This window comes from Eleutherodactylus coqui, chromosome 5 (assembly GCF_035609145.1).
Source record: "Eleutherodactylus coqui strain aEleCoq1 chromosome 5, aEleCoq1.hap1, whole genome shotgun sequence".
Classification (NCBI taxonomy): Eukaryota; Metazoa; Chordata; class Amphibia; order Anura; family Eleutherodactylidae; genus Eleutherodactylus; species Eleutherodactylus coqui.
The window spans coordinates 162,316,966-162,341,750 of NC_089841.1; the positions used below are offsets into that span (position 1 = coordinate 162,316,966).

A 24,785-nucleotide genomic window follows, 5' to 3' on the forward strand; every position below is an offset into this window, starting at 1 on the left:
GTTCCGCACTCCCTATTAATAAAACACATCTGTTAAGACATAAATTCCCCATCTTCCCTGAACCAGCCCTTAGCTGAAAAAGCCTAGGAAGGGTTAACACTGACACATTTACAACTGATCAATCTACCTAAACTAGTATACAGGATAAAGCCTTCTATACACCACTGCCAGTAACCAAGTACCAGTGCAGGACTTGGTGTTGGCATCTGGTGGGCACTGTTCCTTCTGGTGTTGGCATCTGGTGGGCACTGTTCTCGCTGCCCGGTCTCAGTCGCCTCCACTCAGATGACGGTAAAGGGTGTCTCGCTCCTTCCGTGTTCGCTTCGCTGGCGGTTTTCTACCGACAAATCCTCCTCAGATACAAGTGTTCACACAATGTCCTCTGCCTGTTCAGTGCTCGTGACAGGAATTGTGAGAGGAAAGCTTGTGAGGGAGATGCAGCCGCCACACTAGTAGCTCTCCAAGAACTGGAGGAGGCGGTTTCCAGAGCAAAGCCACCCAGCAGGAACCATTAGCCTTCAGTTCCCAATAGAGTCCATAAAAGAGCAAGGAAGTGGCAGCAGCAATGGTGGAGTACAAATAAAAGAATCCCCTTATTGCTCCATGATATACAGGTCTTGTGAGGAGCTGACAGGAACAGGGAGCCTTCACTTGGATTCAGTAACTGCTCACAATCTTGTGGTGCTGTATTAACACCTTAAGGACCAGGTTGTTTTGTACCTTAAGGACCAGACATTTTTTAGGGATTTTAACCATGTGGCGGTTTTACTGCTCCTTTTTTTTTTTTTTTTTTCCTTTAGCTACCAAAATTATTTTTGCTGCGTGTTTTTTTTTTTTTCCCATGACATATAGGACTATTTTTTTAAATATCTTTTTCACTGACTTTTCTTCCCGTTTTATTGGGGGAAAATACAAAAAAAAACTTTTTTTTTTAATGGGGTCCTCTATTTATTTTGGACATTTTGATATATAGTATGTATGGTTTTGGTTTACAGAGCGCGTACGGCAACAGTTTTTGTTGGCGTCTGCTTTGTGTTATTCTTTCTTTTGTATGTATTTTATTGAGTTATTCTGTCTTACAGATGTATGTAATTGTGTTTTTTTTTTTTTTTTACTATCTGTGTCACCCATGATGTTATATAAGACCTCTGGGGGACCTTTTTAAAAAAAAAAAAAAAAAAAAACTTTCTTTGACCCTTTCCCACTGTAGCTGGGGCGTCCATAGGAGCCCTAGTTACAGGGGAAAGCAACCCCTGTGGTGACATTAGTCACCTGCAGAGCTGCCAGGGTCTAGTCTGACCCTCCAGCTCTGCATAGCAGGGAATCCCAGGAGGTCATTGAGCACTGGATATGGGGGAAGCTGGGGGCAGGAAGGGTTAAAAACCCCTCCTGCCTTCTGCTCCGGGTTATCAGCTGTCACTAACAGCTGATAACCTGTTCCTGCCTCTCTGACTGATTGCAGAGGCAGGAGACTTGGAGCACCGCCGTAATTTTACTATCGGCAGTGCTCTAAGCCCAGGACCAGCTGCCGTAAATTTACAGTGGCTGGTCCTAAATGGGTTAAAAAAAAAAAAAAAAAAAGACCTGAAGCCCCCGTCCTGTCAGCACCTCCTTATATCAGCTCTCTCTTCCTCTCACCAATCGTTCCCACCAATCGGCTCCTGTTGGTAGGGCCAGAGCTTCACAGAAGGATCCCTCAGGCATATATCTATATTCATCAGCACTATTCAGCAAATCCAGCAACCTGATTGGTTCTGATTGACAATTCCAGCAACCTGATTGGTGAATAGTGCTGATGAATATAGATATATACATGCCTCAGGCTTCTTCCCAACATTTTTTTTTTTCAGACCAATCACCATCCATCCTAGGGCTCCAATGTTTCCCCAGCAACCTCCAGCCAAAAAACATCTATTAAACACCTATCTAATAAGCCAATACTCTAACAATGAATGCCCAAAAGACCTTTTAAAACCACTTCAGCTTAGATTCCATAAGACCTCAGTCCCCAATTGGCCTGCGGCCGTACACTCATTTTGAACGATGATAGTTTTGTGTAACGCAGCATAATGGTGCCCTCAATTGGTAGATGCCCCTTTTGATAGTAGTGACCACAATTAACAATAGTGCCCCCTTTAAGGCCGCCTGCACACAGATGGATTTTTGCTGAGGAATCCATGGCAGGCGTCCGCACCACAGATTAGCAGCAAATGCCATCCATATCATGCTATGGAAAAACACTTTTTCCTGCACACTTGTAGAAACCAATTGCAGTTTTCGCAAGTGAAAGAAAAATAGCAGCATGCGTTTATTTATTTCCCCCGCGGATGGCTTCCCTTGAAGTCAATGGAAACCGTCCAGCCTGTCCGCAATTAACATTGCAGACAGGTCATGCATTACACATCACCTAGCAATGGCGCTGGTAAAAAAAATAATAAAACTCTGACCTCCACATGTTTGACAGTGAGTCACTAGGTAAATCCGCAGTACAGATGAAGAAGCAAAAATACAGGTACACGTGGATGCCACAGCTGTTGGGCTCTGATTCCACTGAGGGCCCCCACGTGTGCAGGCAGCCTAACCGTGCCTCTATTTAAAAAAAAGTGTGTGTGTGTGTGTGTGTGATATTGCCTACCCCCCTTCCCATGCCAAGTGGAGCTCAGCCTCCGCCGCTTTAGTGAAGGGGATCCCTGCAGCGGCCCACGTGATGCAATGACATCATAGTGCTGGAGACCCATTCCAGTGTTCTCATTGGCACTTGGCCCCAGATGATCCGATGCATGGGGCTAAAGATTCGGGGCTTAACCTCTGAATACCTGTTGCAATTCCACAATCAATTTTACTTGGGGGCAGAAAAAAAAATCTATTATACATACAAGTGAGTGAGATTAGTTTTCAAGTCTCGGCCTTCCGGCTTGTACTTCTAACTGCTACAGAAAGTCTTGCGTCTATTACATGTGTAAATATATAATTTAACTACTTTCTTTCCCCAGCTATGCAATCCTCCTTTATCTTATTAGAAAGTTTAAGACCCCTGATCATTGGTACCCATCAGACCTCCAGAAACGGGCGCGTGTAGATGAGTACCTTGCTTGGCACCTCACTAATGCTCATCCAGGTACTTCCAAGCTGTTTTGGCTCAAGGTAAATATGTCTATTAAAATAAGATGTGCTCCCCACCCCCATGCAACAATGTAAATGAAGTCTCAAGTATTCCATCAATATCCAGAGAAAGCATTCATACTTGGTTTGTAGGGGTGGGGTGTTTGTCCAGTGTCCTGGAACTACTCAGAAGCTTAATGAGAGAGTAAGCCAAGACTAATGTATGCTGCAACTGACCAGGATAAAGCCACTAACAACCAAAACGCTGTTGGAGGAGACTTATTGTCTTAAAGGGATGTCTTAAGTTAATGGAAACCCCTGTCACCTCGTCCCCATGGTATAACACAAATCGGCAGTTCTCCCTTGTTCATCCACCACAAGCTCTAGCCTCCGCAGTCTGTTTACAGACATCAGTGACAGCAGCCAATGACTGTGTTCAGCCACAATCGTCCATCGCTGTCATTGGCTGCTCCAGCTTGTTGGTAGGAGGGCTCGGCATGCAGAGTGACATCACAGGGAGACCGGAGCTGGTTGCGGAGGACGGATGGGGGAGCAGGTAGAGGTGAGTAACATTTATTTTATACCATGGGGATCTGATGATGGGAGGGTGTCTGGAACTCTGACAACCCCTCTGGCACATGTTCTGCCTGGTCTAGTGTTCAACTTACCACGGTGGCAGAAATCTAATTTATTTATTTTTTTTTTTTAATACAAATCTCAATGAGACTTTCTAATGTTAAAATCGCAAGTTTGTGCGCTGCGATTTTCACATTAGAAAGTCCCATCGACATTTGCATTTTAAAAGAAAGCGCTAGTGCGTAGGAGCCTTGAGTCCTATTGGCTATCTACACTCTCAAGCCACATTTTCATACTTGTGCATTTTAGACATTGTGTCCAATTTGACAACCTGTGCACAACATGTACGTTCTTTAACCCCTTCCCGTTCCAGGGCGTAAGTTTACATCCTGGCAGTGGGGTACTTCCCGCAACAGAACGTAAACTTATGTCCTGTGGATAGCGCGAGATCTCGCGCTGTCCCGCAGTGGGAGCCGGCTGTCAGTCACAGCCAGCCTCCCGCTGCAACAGCGGGGGTGCATCAGAGATGCGCCCCCGCTGTTAACTCCTTCCCTGCCGCGATCTATGTAGATTGCGGCATGGGAAGGGTTCACAGAGGGAACACGCTCCCTCTGTGAAGTTGCCAGGCTCTTGCGATATAATCAGAGAGCCCAGCCTGTTGCCATAGTGCCATAGCCTATGATCGCTGTATAAGCGATAAGGCAGGGCAGTAGACCTGCCATGCCTTATCACAGCGATCATCAGTGGTATGGTGTAAGTCCCTCAGAGGGACTCATTGTGTGTAGTAAAAAAATAAATAAAAAAAAAATTTTAAAAATGGAAAAATTTAAAAAAACCTTTTTTTTATGCTTTCTCATATTGGCATAAAGGTATAAAACCCCACATATTTGGTATTGTCGCGTCCGTTACAAAGCGTACAATACGTTGCACATACTTTTGACTGTGCACGGAAAAAAGCGTTTAAAAAAAACTAAACTGAGGCAAAATGCTAATTTTTAGCATTTTGCCTCCCTAAAAACGCAATAAAAGTGATCAAAAAAGCCATATGTATAAAAACTACGACTCATCGCGCAAAAAATAAGCCCTCATAAAGCTCCGTACATAAAAAAAAAAAAAATAAGACTTTGAATGCAGCAATTTAGAAAAAAAAAGATTTCCAAAAAAAGGGTTTTTATTGCAGAAAAGTGGAAAAACCTAAAAAAAGTAAGAATTTTGGTATCCCTGTAACCGTACCAACCTGCAGAATAAATGGCTTGTCATTTATGCTGCATGATTAACACTGTAAAAAAAATAATAATCCATGGCAGAATTGATGCGTTTGCTCTCCCTGCTATCATAAAAAATAAGTTTTACAATATAGTCAATGTACCCAAAAATGGCACCGATAAAAGAGTTCGCCACGCAACAAATAAGCTCTTACACGGCCGCATCGACAGAAAAATAAAAAAGTTATGACTTTTGAAAAATGGAGAAGAAAATCCCCCCAAAATCGTTACGTCCTTAAGCCCAAAATAGGCCATGTCATTAAGGGGTTAATTTAAGCTAGCACTCTAGCGAAATATAAAAACTGCTATATACTCTGGGCAGACTTGCTAAAGACTTCTGACCAACACTGTTTTAACCCAAGATTAAGAAAATGACAAAGGGGGGAGGGGTGTTGATCAGTAAAATATGACTGGTTACATATTGTGGTGGTTTTCGTCAAAACCTCAGAATGCTTGTGCAAAAAGCTTCAGTAACACCATGAGGGTTATAAATCGTTATTTATATTCTACATTACATAGTTAGATTTGATTAACGCAGCACTTACAGAGGTTTTGTCCTCGCTAATCTTCTCCAGTTCCCCGGGTCTCCTCACCACCAGTCAGCCAGATCCTCTTATTATGACGCGTCCATTCTCTGCATTCTTCTTCTGGCAGGTCAGTGTAGGTTACGTCACTAGTGATGTAACGTTCACTGCCTAGCAGGGAGTGCCAAGCTATTGCCGAACTGCGACTGCGTGCTTTCTCGCTGCGAGTGTTCATATGCTGTTGCAGAGATACAGCGTGCATGCACAGTCTCTGCAATAGCTCGGCACTCCCTGCTAGGCTGTGAATGCTACACTACTAATGACGTAGTGTACACTGACCTGCAGGAAGGAGACTGGATGAGAATGGATGCTTCAGCACTGGAAGAATTATTGGACAGCTGGAGGTGAGGTGACTCAGGGGAACTGCAGAAGATAGGAGAAGATGCAGTAAGGAGACTGCAGGGGGAGGAATAGGTAAGTATTTTTGTTTTGTTTTTTTTCTTCTCTTCCTCCTAATGGCAGAACCCTTTTTAACATCAGAATCTCAATGTCAAATCTGCAGTTTAGTACAAGCAAATGGAGTTTAATAAAACATTCACTGTTGTACAGCATTAAAAATATATGGTGTATTAAGACAGGCTGCAGCTAGTAGGGCACTTGTGTTAGAGAAATCCATGCATATGGCAAATCCATCACTTAACTATTCTAAAGTAGCTTTCTTTTTGCTCTAGGGCATGACTCCATATGTCACTGGGCACGAGGTAAACCCTGAGAAGCTAAATGCTGCTCTGTGTGAGTTTAAGACCATTTCGACAACCATTCAAGATGTATTTCTGCAGGACAAACCATTCCTTGTTGGCGATGAGGTCTCTATTGCTGACGTGGTAGCTTTGGCCGATATCGGACAGGTGAGCAAATACTGATCAACCATGATATTAAAGCCACTAATGGGTGACCTGAATATCATTATCTTGTGACAACTGCATCCATCAAGGGGTTGGATTTATTGGGCAGGAAGTGACCATCACTACTTGGAAGTTGGGTTGGGGAAAAAAAAAAGGTCTAAGTAACTTTGACAAGGACTAGATAACTGGGTGTCGGCACATCTCCAATTTGACTAGTTTTGGAAGGACAACTGGCAAGCACTGGATACAAAAAGGACCAGTCTTTGGAAGGACAACTGGCAAGAGTCCTGGGCACCCAAGGCATCAGTGATGTGCTTGTGGTGCAAAGGCTAGCTGGTCTGCTCTCAGAAGAGCTACTGTAGCACAGACTTTTGAAAGGTAAGCTATTGCTGGCAATTCAAAATAATGATCCGCGCCACCAGGAAATAAATAGTGAAAAGGACTCACCTGGTGCCCAGCGGGGTTCCCATAGACCAGACGATCATACGGGAGCTGCCCGCTGGCACCTGTAGTCCAGGTAGACCCGTAGTAAATGAAGAGAATCCCAATATCCTTCGATGAGGAAGGAGAGTCGCCAGGAAAGAAACAAAACCCCAAAGGGAGAAAATCCCCTCAATGGGTTAAAAGATAAAGTTCCAAGGCAAAAAAATCTTTCCGCGCTGCTGTCGAGTTTCTCTTACGAGAAAAAAATGAATATAAACTGTCGTAGCAGACAGTAATTGAACATATAATTCACTGGTTTTAATTCCAAAGAATAAAAATACAAAGCATGCTGCAGGGAATAGCTCTGCAGCAAAGGTCTTTACAACGCGTTTCAGCGTTCTATAAAACGCCTTTGTCAAGTATAAATAACATACAAACAATCCCACATTATATAGCAAGTCTTACCTCTCCGGAGGTGGGAGTTCCCAGTAGTTCGCGCTCGCCTCCATGCCGTGTCGCTATGGCGCGGCATCAAAGCGTCATGAATGAATAACGGAGAGGGTGTTCCGGCGTAAATGTGACAAAGGCGTTTTATAGAACGCTGAAACGCGTTGTAAAGACCTTTGCTGCAGAGCTATTCCCTGCAGCATGCTTTGTATTTTTATTCTTTGGAATTAAAACCAGTGAATTATATGTTCAATTACTGTCTGCTACGACAGTTTATATTCATTTTTTTCTCGTAAGAGAAACTCGACAGCAGCGCGGAAAGATTTTTTTGCCTTGGAACTTTATCTATTGCTGGCAATGATAGACATCAGAACATATTGCATAGCTTGCTGTTGGTTGGGCTATGTAGCCACAGACTGACACCTGGTCACCAGCCAAAATGGCTATAGTGTGAGCGTCAGAACTTGGACAGTGGAAGGTGGCCTAATCTGATCCTTGTTTTCCTCATGTCGCTGGCTGGGTGAACACCTGTGGATGAAATGGTACCAAGAGACACTATGGGAAGTAGGCAAGCTGGCCAGTCATGTGACTTGCTGGCCAATGTTCTGTTGGGAATCTTGGGTCCTTGCATTTACTTGGATGTTACTATGACTCTACCAACAGCCGGCTTCCACTTGTGCGCTGCAGGTAGGTGGAATGAGTATTCCACCTACCTGCAGCGCCCAAGTGGAAGCCGGCTGTTGTCGGTGAGACTACGGGGTTCTCAAGATGGTTATCATAGGTGGCTCTGATCTCTCGCCAACAATGGCAGAACGTGACCCAGCTCTGTCACACGCAGCACAAAAAGAACAGGCAGATGTAAACTATAGTGAACAGTCCTATCAGTGTTGTCATGTAACGCCAGTACTTCTTTTCGAGTAAACTGTTGCTATGGGAGCTGCTGGAAAAGGGAGGGAGTTTAGCAGGAGCTTTGGTACAGTAGCTTCTCTAAGATCTCTTGATATACGGTAAGTGACAACTACTTGGATTATGGTAGAGCAGTATGGACATTACTAAACCGTTTTCTACTCCAACTTTTTGTTTGTTTTTCAGACATGTGTATCTGGGCTTGATGTCTTTGAGGACTATCCTAAGTTGGCAGCTTGGAAGCAAAGAGTGAAGGAGGCAGTTGGAGTAGAGCTATTCAACGAAGCACAGGAGGGAATAGCTAATTTTAGGGAGATGCAAAAACAAGCTCCTCCAGAGATGGAGAGGTTTAAGGCCAGAGTAGAATATTTCAGTCGCTGATAAGTCATTCCAAAAGTTACAAGCTACTTTCCAATCTCTTGTGAAAAAATGCTTTGTCTAATAAATGCCATAACCATCAGTGTGACCTCAGTACATGCTGATATTGCAGAAGTGACCAGCATTTAATAATAAAATTTAAAAAGGTAATAAGTGTGTAGGCTTTCATGTTTGGGGTTTTGCTTTTTTCTTATCTGTCATGTTGTGATAACTGTGTTGGCCCTGTTCTATACCACAACTGTACAAGGCTATCTTATTGCTGCTTTGACTGCAGCATCTCTAGTGCAGAGACCAGGTGGAGCACGAGCCAAGATCTGCCAGTAGTGTCAAGGAAACCACATTGTGGTGACAAGTCTAGATGGATGTCCATGTGACAGTCTTTGGTGCCTCTGCCTGTTTAATAAATACTTGGGGCTCCTTCACACAGTATCTGCATGTGCAATATGCAAAGAATAGACGCCATTGATTTCAATAGGTTCATTTACATGTACAGGGAAATACAGCAAGCTCTACTTTCGTGCATAGTTGCACCCCAAATGTCTCCATAGAAGTCTATGGGTGGGGGTGCAAGTAAATGCATGAGGTATAAGCCTGAAAACTGCACAATTTCACAAGAAAAACATATGGAACTCATTAGGCTAAATACATTTAACTCAGGGAGTGCCTGCCACGTGCAAATGAACATGGCCTGTGAGTGCAAGAAATACGCTGATATGCACGCAAAAGACTTGTTCACAGTGCAAATGCGTCATGCAGAGTTGCACATATGCTCATGTAAAGGAGCCCATAGGATGCATAAGACTTAAACTGAAAGGGGTGTAAACTAAAGCAATTGACTACAAGTGAATGTACCCCTAGGCTTCATGTCCATGGGTGGTCTCATGCGGGAGCCAAATCTGACCATGGCCGAGGACCCTGCGTACCTGTCCAGGTGTGGAGTTCTTCAAACTGCTGCCTTGCCGTGGAATCCGCGGGCCATCTGCAGTGCCAATTGGGGACGGGGTGCGGATCGGCTGGAAGCCGTCCACACTAAAATGAAGCATGCTGCGGTTTTGTTTTCTTTTGTTTTCTTTTTTTTTTGACATGTGGAATCCAGAAAACCAATCCACTTGTGTAAATCCAAGTGTGAACGCCCATGCTTCCCTATGGGCGGCGTGACCTGCGGATCTTCCACAATTCAAATCCGCTGTGAACATAAGGGCCTTGAGCTATGTTTTTGTATACAGTGGATTTTCTGTGCGGCTCTTCTTCAGAGAAGATCTACAGCCTTTACAGGAGCAGTAAAGGGGATGAGATTTCTTTAAATCTCATCCACACGCTGCAGAGCAAATCTGTACAAAACTGAGTGGAAATCAACATTGTGTGGATTTTAGGTCTGCAGTGTCAAGCATTGCGTGGGTTTTTTTGGAATGTCCACTGTGGACATTCTGCAACAAATCATCCTGTGTGGGCATGGCCTAAGGCTGCTTTTACACAGCCGAGAAACTATGAACCTCATTCTCTTCATTGGAATCATAGGACATGCAGTGTGTATGTATCTTCACGTTCCTCAGACCGCATCACCCATTGATTTTGATAGGACCTCTTAATGCATGGCTATCGCATTGAAATCGATGGGGAAACTTCCAGTCCTTTACCGCGTGTGAGGATCTGAATTTCACGGATGCAAGGTGGTTTTGCATGACAAATCACCTCTCGGGTAAAAGGCAAGTACACGAGCACAATATTGGGCAGAGTTTACCAGTTTCACACAGGGTGGAATAGGTCTGTGCTGACAATTGCTGCAAAGTTATCCCCATGGGGCTCAAATTCCACATCTGTCAAAATCCATGTGCCTTTATTGGCAGATTAAAATCTGCTGTGAATTTCTAACATACCAGAGATGGAAATCTGCAATTAGTCTGCTGAAAAGATGCAAGAAACTCTACAAAATGTTCTGCAGAAACAATCTGTGCTAGACAAAATCCACAACTACACGGCATCCTGTGGAATAATCATACCTGTGTAATAGCACCATTTGGGCGCTTTCAGATGCCAGTTCAGTGTTTTTGTTTTTTGTGAGCCAAAACCAGGAATGGAGAGAAGGTATAATAGAAAGATTTGCATGTCTTCTGTATTTTGGACCCACTCCTGGTTTTGGGCTACAAAAAAACAGAACATAAAACCTGTTGCGTGAAAGCGCCCTTAGGGCTCACTCACATGGGTGTATGTTGCCTACATTTTTCATAAGCCTAATGTGTTGCTAAAAGCCCATTGATTTTTATTGGGCTATGGCATTACATCATACTGTGCAGGGACTGGACAGGCTTCTATCAAGCCTGTCCGGTCAGATTGTGGGACACTGTGCGGTTGCTAGGCAGCCGGGGGCCTTCTGAAGGGCCCTACGGCTGCCTATGCAGAGCGCCTATCAAGCCGTGCGCTTGATAGGCCCCAGGGCTGCCTATGCAGAGTGCCTTTCAGAAGACCCCCGGGTGCCTAGCAACCGCACAGCGTCCCGCGATCTTATCGTGGGGCAATGTACGGTTACGGGACCCCTGAACGTCGGGTGCAGACTGTTCTTACAGCGGACATCCGGTGGCAGCGGTTCCAACCAGCCGCGCCGCTTTTTGGAACTGTTAACGCTTTAAATACCGCTTTCTATTCTGACAGTGGCATTTAAAGTGTTAACAGTTCCGACAAGCAGCTCGTCAGGACTGCTGCCGCCGGTAAGCACAGCCAGCACCCGACGTTGTATGGAGCGGGATCCACCCCGCAATCCTTCTCCATACAAGCATTTGTTCGGACATACGAACAAATGTACTTGTGAACAGACTCCTGGAATGGAACATGTTCACAAGTAGGGGACTACTTGTATAGCAAAAAAAAAAGTTATTCCATTCAGTGGTGTCCAGTGTTGTATTGTGGAACATTTTGCAAACCTACTATATAGCCAAGAAACCAGCTCCATACATGACTTGGTTATCAGTACTATTGTGATTGGAAATGACAGAACTATAATATATGCCTCTCTTGAATTGTTCTCCCAGTTCCTGGCAACGAGAAGGATTCCTTTACTAAAGGATGTCATTCACAAGGACCAGATGGGATTCATGCAGCCCAGGGAGGCATGGGATGAGATCATCAGAGATTCATTTAATTTATCCAGCACTTACAACCAACACGCCCATGTTCTTGTTATCGACTGATGCCGACAAGGAGTTTCATCGTGTTAACTGCCATTTCAAGTTTGAAACTCTTGCACCCCTCTGCTGTGATGAGGGTCAATGGTCTTTTGTCCTCTCTGATCTTGATTTCTAACGGCATGCGTCAGAGTTGCCCGCTATCGCCTTCAATACTTATCCTTTGCTTAGAACCCTTTCTCTCCTGGCTATGATCCAATCCAGATATAAAGGGCATATCAACAGGAGCTGTTACATATAAGGTGGCCGCTTATGTAGACAACCTTCTATTTTTTAACTTAGATCTCCTGGTGTCTCTCTCCCGAATTTAATGTCAGAATTGCATGTGTATGCTGATCCCTCCAATTTTAAAGTCAATTACCGAAACTTTGAGGCCCTAAATGTAACTAACAGCAACTCTGGTATCGGATCTGTCTAGTGTTTTTTTTACAAAATGTGAGAGGGTGTCTGTATGAAATGGAGAAGAGGGTCTCTGCAGTGGAGGATAAGATCCAGCCGGTTCCAGCCAAAATACAAACAGCAGTCCGAAAAGCTGATTTATGTCACTCCAAAACAGACGACCTCGAAAACCGCCTACAGCGAAATAACATTCGCATTATTGGTCTGCTGGAGAGAGCGGAAGGCTCATCTCCAGAAATTTTCCTACAACAATGGCTGAAATTGACACTAGGGGATAATGTTTTTACAGCTATGTTTGCAGTTGAAAGAGCCTATAGAGTGCCAACGAAGCCACCTGCACCAGGTGCACCCCCAAGACCCACTACTGGCACGTCTCCTTAACTGCCGGGACAGATAGATTGCCTTGTGACAGGCGCGAGTGAAAAGCCTCATTACACACAAAAATGCAGTGGTGTCAATATTCCCTGATTTTTCAGTGGAATTACAGAAACAATGGGCTACATTCATTGAAATCAAAAAGAAATTTAAACAACGAGGATTTCCATATTCTATGGCATATCCGGCAAGACTGCGAATTGTTTTAGAGGGAAAAGCAGTGTTCTTGCACTCACCGGAGGAAGCTTCGGACTGGCTACGACAACAGATAAGAGACTAACAGAATAAGATTCTTAATATTATACCCATATGGGGAGGACGGGAGAGTAAAGAAAGTCTAAAGTGCAGATGGTACTTTGTTCTCCTGCAGGAAAAAGTTTAAGTTGCCAGATGTTGACTTGTAGTACGGGGGAGAAAGGAAAAATGTTATATTTGATATTTATATGGTGTAAAGGTGGGAGGGGGAACAACAATCGACCCCCAAAATAGAATATACAGACAGATATTGCTACGTTGAACATATATGATCGACCTGACGATCAATGGTGTCTCAGCCGGGGGTTCCCTCTCTATCCGCTGAATACTAGAGTGTCTATAAAACTGTTTTAATACAATAGAGCAGAAGTGAGAAAGGAGGAATAGAACATTTGTTCTATAATTTGCGGATTTTCTGGAAAATGCATTATCAGCTGCACAAGCTGTTTTGTTGATTTAAGTTATGATAAGTGTTGATGTGTTTTGGTATATATATTCCTCAACTGTTACTAGATATACATCACTGCATTTACCGGGAGATAAAAGTATAGAGATGTACTTTCCTAACACACAAACTGATAAATATAGATGTCATTGAAATGTATGACTTGGAAAGTGCGAGGACTAGGTACCCCAACTAAAAGATCAGCGGTGTTTTCCTATATCAGACAATTTACTCCCCATATCATTGGCCTACAGGAGATGCATCTAATTTTAGATAAGCTAGATTGTCTGAAATAACCCTGTCACTCCCTGCACACCTCTTACTCTAGGGGCATTTCGCTCTTGGTCCATCGTACTTTACGTTGGAACCCGATAAACACCCATAGAGACCCAGAGGGTCGATTTGTTTTTGTGTACACCGAGATTAACGCTAGACAGTATGTTATTCTATGCATCTATCACCCCCTACACGATAATATGCATGTACTACAAGCGGCGGTCATGTTTGTACATCAATATCCACTAGCAGAGGTCATATGTATGGGGGATTTTAATCAAATTATGGACCCTACAAAAGACATTTGCTGTGCAGCAGTTACCTGCGGCTACACGTGATTCTCCAATTAAAGAGATGTTTGGTGGAGTGGGATGGGTCGATTTATGGCGTTTTAAACACCCAGATGTTTGCGAATACATGACAGCCCTCAGGTGGAGGGTCCCTTTCTCGTATAGATTACATATTCGGATCACCACACTCACTTTGTATTTGACCTCAATAATACATGGTAATAGAGGGATATCGGATCATTATCCAATCCTGCTTACACTACAGTTCCCAGGAAAGTATTTTACCCCTACCTGGAAACTCAACCCCTTTTGGCTAAAGCTGATAGGAGCACAAGACCGAATACCAGACCAAATAAATATGTTTCTCCAAGTCGATGAGCAAGAAACATGAGAAACATTAAAATGGGATACTATGAAAGCCTATCTTAGAGGCTGTTTTAGATCAACCATATAAAACTACCTCACAGGCTGACCTGATGGAACAACAAGTGGCTGATGCAGAAAGACAATATATTGCAAACCCTACAGACACTAATAAAATACAAGGGCTAGGACTGACTCACCTTTACAAACACCAGCTACATGTAAAAACCAAAAGGAAACTTTTCTTTACAAAACAATATATTTTTTTGAGATGGGCAATCAGTCCAGTCATCTCTTGGTCAATTTAATTAAACAGAATGGACAGTCTAATTCTGTGCTTAAGATTAAAGGGGTTGTCCCGCAAAAGCAAGTGGGGGTATACACTTCTGTATGGCCATATTAATGCACTTTGTAATATACATCGTGCATTAAATATGAGCCATACAGAAGTTATTCACTTACCTGCTCCGTTGCTGGCGTCCCCGTCTCCATGGTGCCATCTAATTTCAGCATCTAATCTCCCGATTAGACGCGCTTGCGCAGTCCGGTCTTCTCCCTTCTGAATGGGGCCGCTCGTGCTGGAGAGCTGCTCCTCGTAGCTCCGCCCCGTCACATGTGCCGATTCCAGCCAATGAGGAGGCTGGAATCGGCAATGGAACGCACAGAGCCCACGGTGCACCATGGGAGAAGACCTGCGGTCCACCGTGGGTGAAGATCCCGGCGGCCATCTTCGCAAGGTAAGTAAGAAGTCACCGGAGCGCGGGGATTCGGGTAAGTACTATCTGTTTTTGTTTTTTTTTAAACCCCTGCATCGGGTTTGACTCGCGCCGAAAGGGGGGGGGCTATTGAAAAAAAAAAAAACCCGTTTCGGCGCGGGACAACCCCTTTAAGGGTGCATTCATACGAACGTATATCGGCTCGGTTTTCACGCCGAGCCAATATACGTTGTCCTCATGTGCAGGGGGGGGAGGCTGGAAGAGCCCAGGAGCAGGAACTGAGCTCCCGCCCCCTCTCTGCCTCCTCTCCACCTCTCCACCTCTCTGCACTATTTTCAATGAGGAGAGGTGGGGCAAGGGTGGGGCTAATTCATGGACCTTAGCCCCGCCCCCGCCCCACCTCTTCTCATTGAAAATAGTGCAGAGGGGCGGAGAGGAGGCAGAGAGGGGGCGGGAGCCTCAGTTCCTGCTTCTGGCTCTTCCAGGCTCCCCCCGCTGCAGATGAGGAGGATGTATATCGGCTCGGCGTGAAAACCGAGCCGATATACGTTCATGTGAATGCATCCTAAAGCTGCTGATGGTCAATTACTGATAGAGGCTCAATCCATTTTAACCATATTTAAAGAATACTACACTAATCTATATACCTCTTCAAATAGCAAGTCGGTAATAGATAGTCTGGGTTATCTGGAAGATCTGGTTTTTCCAACCCTTTCATCAGAACAGGTAGATTTACTAGAGGCCCCAATTGAAATAGGAGAAGTCCAACAAGCCATAGAGGGAAATGGCGTTAAACAAATCTCCTGGACCGGACGGTCTCCCCCTGGAAGTATACCAGAAATGTATAGATCAGCTATCCCCAATATTATGTGATGCTCTACAATGGGGGTATCAGGGAAAATCCCTTTCGTCCTCTTTCTATTAAGCATCAATAATAGTATTGTTAAAACCAGGTAAAAATCCAGTTGAATGTGACTCATACAGGCCTATATCACTGCTCAATGTTGACTATAAATTACTGACTAAGGGTGCATTCACACGATGCAGAGGGGTGGAGAGGAGGCAGAGAGGGGGCGAGAGCTCAGTTCTTGCTCCTGGCTCTTCCATCCTCCCCCCCCCCCCCCCCCCCCCCTGCACATGAGGGCGACGTATATCGGCTCAGCGTGAAAACCGAGCCGATATACGTTCGTGGGAATGCACCCTAAGATATTGGCTACTAGACTGAATAGAGTAACTGTTTTTATAATTCATGATGATCAAACAGATTTCATGCCTGGGAAATTGACTACGATCAATATACGTAGAACTCAAACAATAGTACAGCTAGGCAGAAAGTATAACAAACCCTGGGCAATAGCATCTTTAGACAAGAAAAAACCATTCGATTCTTTGAAATGGAACTTTCTGGAGGCTTGTTTGATTCATTTTGGCTTTGGGCCAGTTTTTGGGATGGATCAAATTGTTATATGGGTTATCTATTGATAATGTAATAGTTAATGGTATACCATCAATGAAATTCCCACTGTCACGATGAACACGTCAGGGGTGTCCCTTATCCCCGGCCCTATTTGCAATAGCAATAGAGGCACTGACCATTCGCCTGCGTAATACCCCCGCTGTGACAGGAGTGCAATGGGAGGACAGGGAAAGTAAAGTTGGACTATATGCGGACGATATGGTTATATATCTCTGCAAACCTGAACACTCCTTCCCACAAGCCCTGAAGATAATAAATTGTTTCTCCAAATATTCCAGGTTGTATATAAATTGGTCTAAGTCAGCAATAATGTATACGGCCCGAGATCCAGTCGTGATCCCCTGTGTGCTTACTAGTGGACTATTGGAGGTAACTAAATTTAAATATCTAGGAGTTAATATAGTACAAGATCACGAAAATACCATAGCTGAGAATATAGACCCGCTATATGAATCAATAAGTGCTAAAGTCAAGATCTGGTCCGGATTGCCTCTCTCGGTGGCTGGCTGCGTAAATTTGATTAAAATGGTAATTCAGCCCAAATGTGTATATTCCCTACAGAATGTGATTGTTCCCAGCAAGAGAAACCACGTAATCTTTTAGATATGATACCTTTTAATGGCTAACAAAAACTACATGATGTAATAGCGAGCTTGCGAACCTCTCGGGTTCTTCTTCAGGTTAAAAATGGAATATATCTGAAGAGGCATGAATATTTATACACACTTATAACATACATACTTATGACAAGGCACAGACATGCATGTGATTGGTTTGCACTTAAAAGGAATTCTGCAACTTTTAAGTGCAAACCAATCACATCCATGTCTGCGCCTTGTCATAAGTATGTATGTTATAAGTATGTATAAATATGCATGCCTCTTCAGATATATTCCATTTTTAGCCTGAAGAAGAACCCGAGAGGTTCGCAAGCTCGCTATTACATCATGTAGTTTTGTTAGAAATTAAAAGGTATCATATCTACAAGATTACGTGGTTTCTCTTGCTGGGAACAATCACATTTTGCTCTACTGGCTAACACGGTACCAAACCTTTGTTTTCATTATACCCTACAGCACATACCCGTTAAGGTTCCAAAGAAATTGTTTCGAATATTAAACTACCTGATCATTCGATTTATTTGGGGCCAATCTAGATCCAAACTGGGACTTGCTAAATTACAAAGATCTAAGAGACAAGCTGGAATAGCGCTATCTGATTTTAAATTATATTACTTAGCAGGACAATTGCGAAATCTTCGTTCCTGGTTCAATGAGGGGGAGATGCCACTGATTGACTATTATTTGGCCAGTGAGGTAGCGGGACGAAATGTAATCGTTTTTTTGGAATACCCAGAATATACGAAGCCATCTAGACTGCTACCTATACATAGGCTGGCCCTATTGGTGTGGCGTGCAGCCAAGGAGGTCCAGCAGTTTACTGACATAATGACTGATACCCCTTTATGGGCAAAACCCACCCTGCTATCACTGCAATCACTGCAGGATGTTGGATATTGGGTCGCTCTGGGAGTGCAAGTACTGGGGGACATATATGAAGACAATATAATGCTATCCTACACGCAGCTGCAGGAAAAGCTACAGATGCCTAGATTACAGCTTTTTAGATATTTTCAGCTAAGGCATGCCTTGAATGCCCAGTTTCCACCAGTCTCTGTCAAAATTTCTAAGTACCCAATAGTGGGAATCCTTAAAAAACAGGGACGTAGGGGACTGATATCAATACTCTACACACATTTGTTGTCGGACAGAATGGACCACAACCCATTATCAGTTTATGATAAATGGAAAATTAATATTCCTACTTTGACAACAGTGGATTGGCAAGAGGCAATGGGATCACACCAACTAATATCACCGGCAATGAATAACAAACATACAATTATATATTATATATCAAGTGTATCTTACACCGTTTCATCTGAATAAAATGGGTAGAATTAGCACAACATCCTGCCATAGATGTCACCAACTAAATGCCGATTTTTGGCACTTACTATGGGAGTGTTCCTATGTAAAGAATTTTTGGGAAGAGGTATTCACTTTTCTTTCTGTGCTTCTGCCAATCCTTTTGGTCCTAGATCCCAAAAGAGCAATATTTGGACTGATGGATGAGGAAGCGTGGACCCGTCATGACAAGATATTCATCAGGGAGGTACTATTTTTGGCAAGGAAGCCGGAGGCTATGGGATGGATGGCAACGAGACCACCCTCCATCTCCTACTGGATGAGGTTAGTTGATACTATTATCCCCTATGAAAAGGTGATCTATCAACACAGAGGATGCCCTGATAAACTTGAAAAAGTATGAGGTTTATGGACAGGCTCACACAATACATTACAAGTCGAATAAATATAATCTTGGTAGCTAAATGAGGAAGAAATTAATACACAATGAACCAAACACATTAAAGGTTTTATTCTTCAAATGTTAAATGCTAATAAATAAGATGATGTATGACTATAACGTGATATAAAATACAGAACTAAATGTAATACTTGTTTTGCAATCTGCTAATAAAACAAAGTTAAAGAAAAAAAGGTTTTATTGTGGACGGAGATTGGATATCTGGCCATCTTCTGGCTAAAGTAACTGAGCCCTGCTTCCTTATGGCATGTCAAATTTTACAAGTTCATAATTTTTTGTCTTCACTGCCTCCTACAGCAGGTTACAAATATAGACGGACATGTTTTGAATACCTCTGCTTGTGACCTGGTGCCATTCAACATTCTCTTGCAGGTCTATACAGGTTACTGTTCTCAAACATACCCCAACTTTGTTTGCAACTGGGAAAGAGATCTGATGATGACATTTTCTGATGACCATAAAACTCATATTTACACAATAAAAATTTTATATAGCACTTAACCACCAGGCAAATGTTAACAGTCCAGTCACACTGGTTTATTCACATGGACAAAAGCAAAAAAGCAACTGTTTGTCTCCAGAATTGTCTCACAGAATTAGTAATCACAGCAGCCATGTTAATAGCTGTAGCAGTAGTGGGAGTAGTAGTAGCAGCAGCTCTCACACAGTTTCCCCAAGGATTTCCTTACAGACACTTGACCCAGCTTTTCAGAGCACACAATTTAAAATCCAGTGCAGGTCTCTCTCTGGCCTTCAGCCAATTTCGCCCTGAGTGTGGCAGGAACCCATACTTTTATATTACTGCCAAACCCACAGGTGTTTTCTCTAATTTCTGCAGCCTAAATGCCTGTCTTCATTCTGTGTACTGCAGTACCACACTCATAAGACTTCTATCGCCAGTAGAGTTCAAGAAGCATGATATAAGGTTCTTTCACATTAGTATTGCTTTCCTACTAATTTACATGTGTTGATGCCTTAACATAGTAACAAAAAAAATAGTTAGAAGCCAATTTTCCTCATTTTAAGGAAAAATTCGTTCCCAACTCCAAGTATGGCATTTGGAATAATCCCCGGATCACCAGCGCTTCTGAAGTAATTGATGACTATAACATATAATATTATTCCACTGAAGAAAGGTGTCCAGGCCTCTCTTGTGCTCTTTTAGTGAGTTTGCCATCACCACGGCCTCAAGCAGAGAGTTCCATAGTCTCACTGCGCTTACAGTAAAGAACCCCCTTCTATGTTGGTGTAGAAACCTTCCTTCCTCTAGACATAGAGGATGCTTTCTGGTTGCCGTCATAGTCCTGGGTATAAATAGTTGATGGAAGAGATCTCTGTATTGTCCCCAGATATACATAGTTATTTGGTCACTCCTCAGCTGTCTTTTTTCTAAAGTGAATAATCCCAATTTTGATAACCTATCTGGGTATTGTAGTCCGCTCATTCCATTTATTACTTTAGTTGCCCGCCTTTGTACCTGCTCAAGCTCTGAAATGTACTTCTTGAGTACAGGTGCCCAAAATTGTCCACAATATTCCATGTGTGGTCTGACCAGTGACTTGTAAAGAAGAAGAACAATGTTCTCGTCATGTGTTCCTAGACCTCTTTTAATGCACCCCATGAGCCTATTTCCTTGGCTTGGATAAACATAATTGGCTATCTACCACAGGATTTTCTCAATGTGGTGTGCATTGATGATTTGTTCTTTTGCAAATAAAATCTAAATCTTTTTCATCTACCGGTCAACAGTAAAAATACAGCACGCCCCTGCTTCTGCAATCAAGAAGTGAAAGTGGAAGTCTTTCTTTCACTATGTGAGTTGGCCGTCACGTGACCACCGGAGTCCCCTGTTACAGCAGAGCTGCAGGGTTCGAGCAGACTCTGATCAGCTCTGCCAGTGACTATTGTCACTAAAGGGGATGTTTTTCCTGTTCCTGGGGCTCCTATGGATTGCCCCAGCTACGGTGGAAAAGTGTGAAATTAAAAAAAAAAAAAACATGTAAATGTCCCCCGGAGGTCTTATATGAGTCTAGGGGGAACTGAGATGGTAAAAAAAAATAATTACATAAATAAGTAAAACAAAATGTCAGAATAAAATAAAAATATATACGGTATTGGTGTACCTTGATGCCACTGGAAGCCAGGGGTTTGACAGGGGTTGCAAGGAGTAATGCCCCTGTCACGCCCCTAGCTCCCAACTGGCAGATTTCTGAAAAATGTTACCTGCATCGGCAGTCTGCATTTGTGCCTGCTCTGGAGGGTTAGTGTTTGTCTTCCAGTTAGGCTAATATGTAAGCCTAACTGGAAAACTAACCCTAACCCTCTAGAGCAGGCACAAATGCAGACTGAGGCTGCTGCTAAGACCTGTATCTGTCCTGCGTCCGCTGCCTGTTGGTCACCTGGTGCCAGCACTGTGGCCAGCTGTCCTGCTGCTGCCGGCTCTTCTCATTTCGCCTGGGCCTGTCCTACTGCCGGCACCGCTGCTGTGTGTTGTCCACCTGCCACTGGCCCAGGCTCTCCTCCCTCTGGCGCCGCATGTCATCCTGGTGCCGCCACCGGGTCTCCTCCTCCTCACACCACCGGGTCTCCTCCTCCTCACACCACCGGTTGTCCTCCTCCTGACGCCGATCGTGTTGCTGCTGCTGCCCATGTTGCCGCTGTCCTCAGCGTGCAGGACAGGACTTGCCCACTGCCGGTCTCGCTCTCCTCCCCGACCAGGAGGGGAGGTAGGGGATTAAACACCCCCTAGCGAATCACAAGCTGGGGGTTGCTAACAAATGTCAGAAGTAGTGTAACTTCCGGTTTTGACATAATACACTAGTACCAATATATATATATATAAAAAAGAAAATAACCCAAAGTCGACACCGACCAAAACAGTCGCCGTATGCACCCTGTAATCCAAAACCTACATATTATATATCAAAACGTTGCAAACAAAATGATGAACCCATTCCTATAGTATGTTTATACAAAAATAAAGTAATTTTAAAAAAAACTATAAATGTTAAAAAGAATCATTTTTTTAAGCTTTATACCCCAAAAAAAAGTCAGTGAAAAAGATATAAAAAATAGCCCTATATGTCACAGAAAAAAAGGCAGCAAAAATAATTTTGGTAGCTGAAAAAATAGGGCAGTTAAGCCACCACATGGGCAAAATCCCTAAAAGGTATTGGGTCCTTAAGGGGTTAATTGTAACATGAGCCATGTGATTTATTTGATTATGTGAACTGTGTGTTTGGTGCAATATGTGGGCTGTACCATCGTCCACATAAAGTTAGACTGGGAACACTCTCAATCCTTTACCCGCTCACTTATCTACTAAATAACCAATACTTACAACTTCTTGTTTCTGCCAATTGTGGGGTAGGCCACAGCTTTTATTTATTAACGAATATCAAAAAACTTTATTGAAAAACTTTATTGAAAAAACCGTCCATGCTGTCCGTATGCTAAAACTTTAAAGTCCGTAAACAGTCCACTGAGGACGTTTGTAAGCCCCGTTCCTTCGGCTTGCAAACCCTCCTCTACTTCCTCACAGCATGGACAAAAAATCCGGGCCAAAACAGCTGTGACAACTTCCAACGATAGTCCTTCATAACCATCCCACCTCTCCCCTATCCCTCCAGGGCGGGTGGGCGGGTGTCTCTTCTCCAGTCTTCTCCCGTCTCTTCTTGTCTCACGACTGAGCTCCTTCCGCTCCCCCCCACCCTTTCTCTTCCTGTCTAAACTCCACCCCCCTTTTGCTCGCTCTACTTAACCCCTGCTGTACCTGTTCCCAGTCATGTGCCGCATCCTTAGTTAGCTCGCGGCATTCAAGACTGGGAACACTCTCAATCCTTTACCCGCTCACTTATCTACTAAATAACCAATACTTACAACTTCTTGTTTCTGCCAATTGTGGGGTAGGCCACAGCTTTTATTTATTAACGAATATCAAAAAACTTTATTGAAAAACTTTATTGAAAAAACCGTCCATGCTGTCCGTATGCTAAAACTTTAAAGTCCGTAAACAGTCCACTGAGGACGTTTGTAAGCCCCGTTCCTTCGGCTTGCAAACCCTCCTCTACTTCCTCACAGCATGGACAAAAAATCCGGGCCACACGGGATGTGCCGCGTTACTACGGCTCATTCCGTCCCCACCCCACCAACCCGAGCTAAAGCTTTCTCAACCCCATCCTGCAAGCCGGATAGGAACGTATCCAACCCTACATCATTGAGGTGAACACCGTCCCTCCTCAATGCCCCCTTTTCCTTCTCTTCCAGCTCCCAATGGCGCACCGCCACCCCTCCGATAGAGTGAACAAACTGCGACATCCGCATGTTGATCAGCCTCCTGGCTCTATCCACCGCTTCCAGGCTCCTCGCTCCATTCCAGAGCCTCCTCGCGACAATGTCCGACCACACAATGATGCATTCGTTAAAACATTCCCGAAAACGCAGTAAGTCCTGCTTCATGATGACCAACAGGTCTCGTGTCTTTGCTTTCCCGAGATCATTCCCCCCGGCGTGAACCACCAACACCACTTTCCGGTGGGTACTTCTGGCTATGTCCACCACCAGCTTCCACATGTCGGGCCATCTTAGCCCCCGGACTCCGTGCCAGGTTACGGATGTTCCGGGTAGGCCTAGCTCCGATCCCAACGGGCGTACTGCTGCCCTCCTTTGTGCCCAGTGAATATAGGAATGCCCGACTATGTGTACCTTCCACGGTTCTGCTGCTGCAAATAAAAAACAAGAAAAACAAAACAAGGGCAACCAACTTGAAGGACACTGCCTCACATTTAAAGAAAAACGAGGGGCCTTTTGACCCTAACTTAAATCTCGCACCGCCAGATCGGGTCGCACATAAGACTTATATGCCTGGGACTTCCATCTCCCAAGCCGTTTTACCCCGTCTTCGTTCATTCCACCCGCATCTGCCGACGTGGCCGCACCGATTCTGAAGGAGTGGGTTCCGAATTCCTTCGGATCGAGGCCCACAGACCTCAAAGCCGATTTTAACCCCGCCGTTACCTGAAACCTGGTGAGGGGGAGGCCGGATGCGTGAACCAAAAACTGCTCCCCCGCCGGCCTTGTTGCCATGTAACTGGCTACCGTATCTACTGGGCACCAAACGGCGCCTAGCCGCGAGATCGGCACCCACTCACCTCTACCGAAAACGTCGGTTTTTGATTTTTTAATCCTGACCCGTAGCCCGTCGTCTACCGGTACCACATCGTCAAACATAAGACCTCCCGGCATAAACTTGCTCTTCGGAACTAACTCGCCGATCCTGAGCGCCGCAAAAAATGCCAGCAAGAACGCCGTCCTAAACAGTAAAACCTCGTACCCGTTGCAACACGTGACCTCCAAAGTGTCCAATAACTTGCACAACAACTGGTAAGTAATCGGGCGGCGGGCATCAGAGCCGGCCTTTTCTTTCTTCCACCCGCGCACTATCTGGCGAAAAACGAACTCTTTTGTAACGTCTCTGAACCCGTGCAACTTTAGCAAAAAAGCGACGCCCGCAAGATGCTTTTTCGCCGCATCCACCGACGCCCGTCCCGCCCGTAGGGACGCTAACATATCCAGGGTAGCTGACCGGGCCCTCTCGCCCCCAGCTACCCTGCCATCCGTACAACACAACCATTTTTTCCACACCGCATTATAGTTTTTCCAGGTTCCCACTGCCACGGATGACTCGACAAGCTTCAGCAGCTCTGTTCTGCCAGATCCCACAAGAAAAGCGGGCAGCGTACTCCCAACGCATCCGCCTGAGGGTGCCGCTCTCTGAACCGCTCCATCTGCGAACGAGAGAGCGCGTCAGCTGCCACATTTTTATATCCCGGCACATGCTTTGACCGTAAATATATATTACGCTGTAAACATCTCAAGACCACATGTCTCACGAGTGCCAACACCGGTGGGGAAGATGAAGACTGCCGATTAATAATGTGCACCACCGCAGCATTATCAGACCAAAAACACACTTTGTGATCTTGTAACTCCTCACCCCATAGTTCCACAGCCACCACCAACGGGAAAAACTCCAATAAAGTAATGTTTTGATTCCACCGCTTAGTTATCCAGGATACTGGCCATGGTTCCCTGCAC

The 24,785-nt window shown here is 44.3% G+C and overlaps 1 protein-coding gene across 1 annotated transcript in view; it reads left to right on the forward strand.

The window, feature by feature from the left end:
• The window catches only part of LOC136627997 (glutathione S-transferase theta-1-like), a 36,881-nt gene extending 28,239 nt beyond the window's left edge, over window positions 1-8,642 (forward strand). Inside the window, exons 3-5 of the mRNA XM_066603556.1 lie at window positions 2,994-3,144; window positions 6,199-6,375; window positions 8,335-8,642. Of these exons, the coding sequence (XP_066459653.1) occupies window positions 2,994-3,144; window positions 6,199-6,375; window positions 8,335-8,529 (523 nt within the window). The 3' untranslated portion in view covers window positions 8,530-8,642. The remainder of the gene's footprint in view (window positions 1-2,993; window positions 3,145-6,198; window positions 6,376-8,334) is intronic.
• The last annotated feature ends 16,143 nt before the right edge of the window (window positions 8,643-24,785 follow it).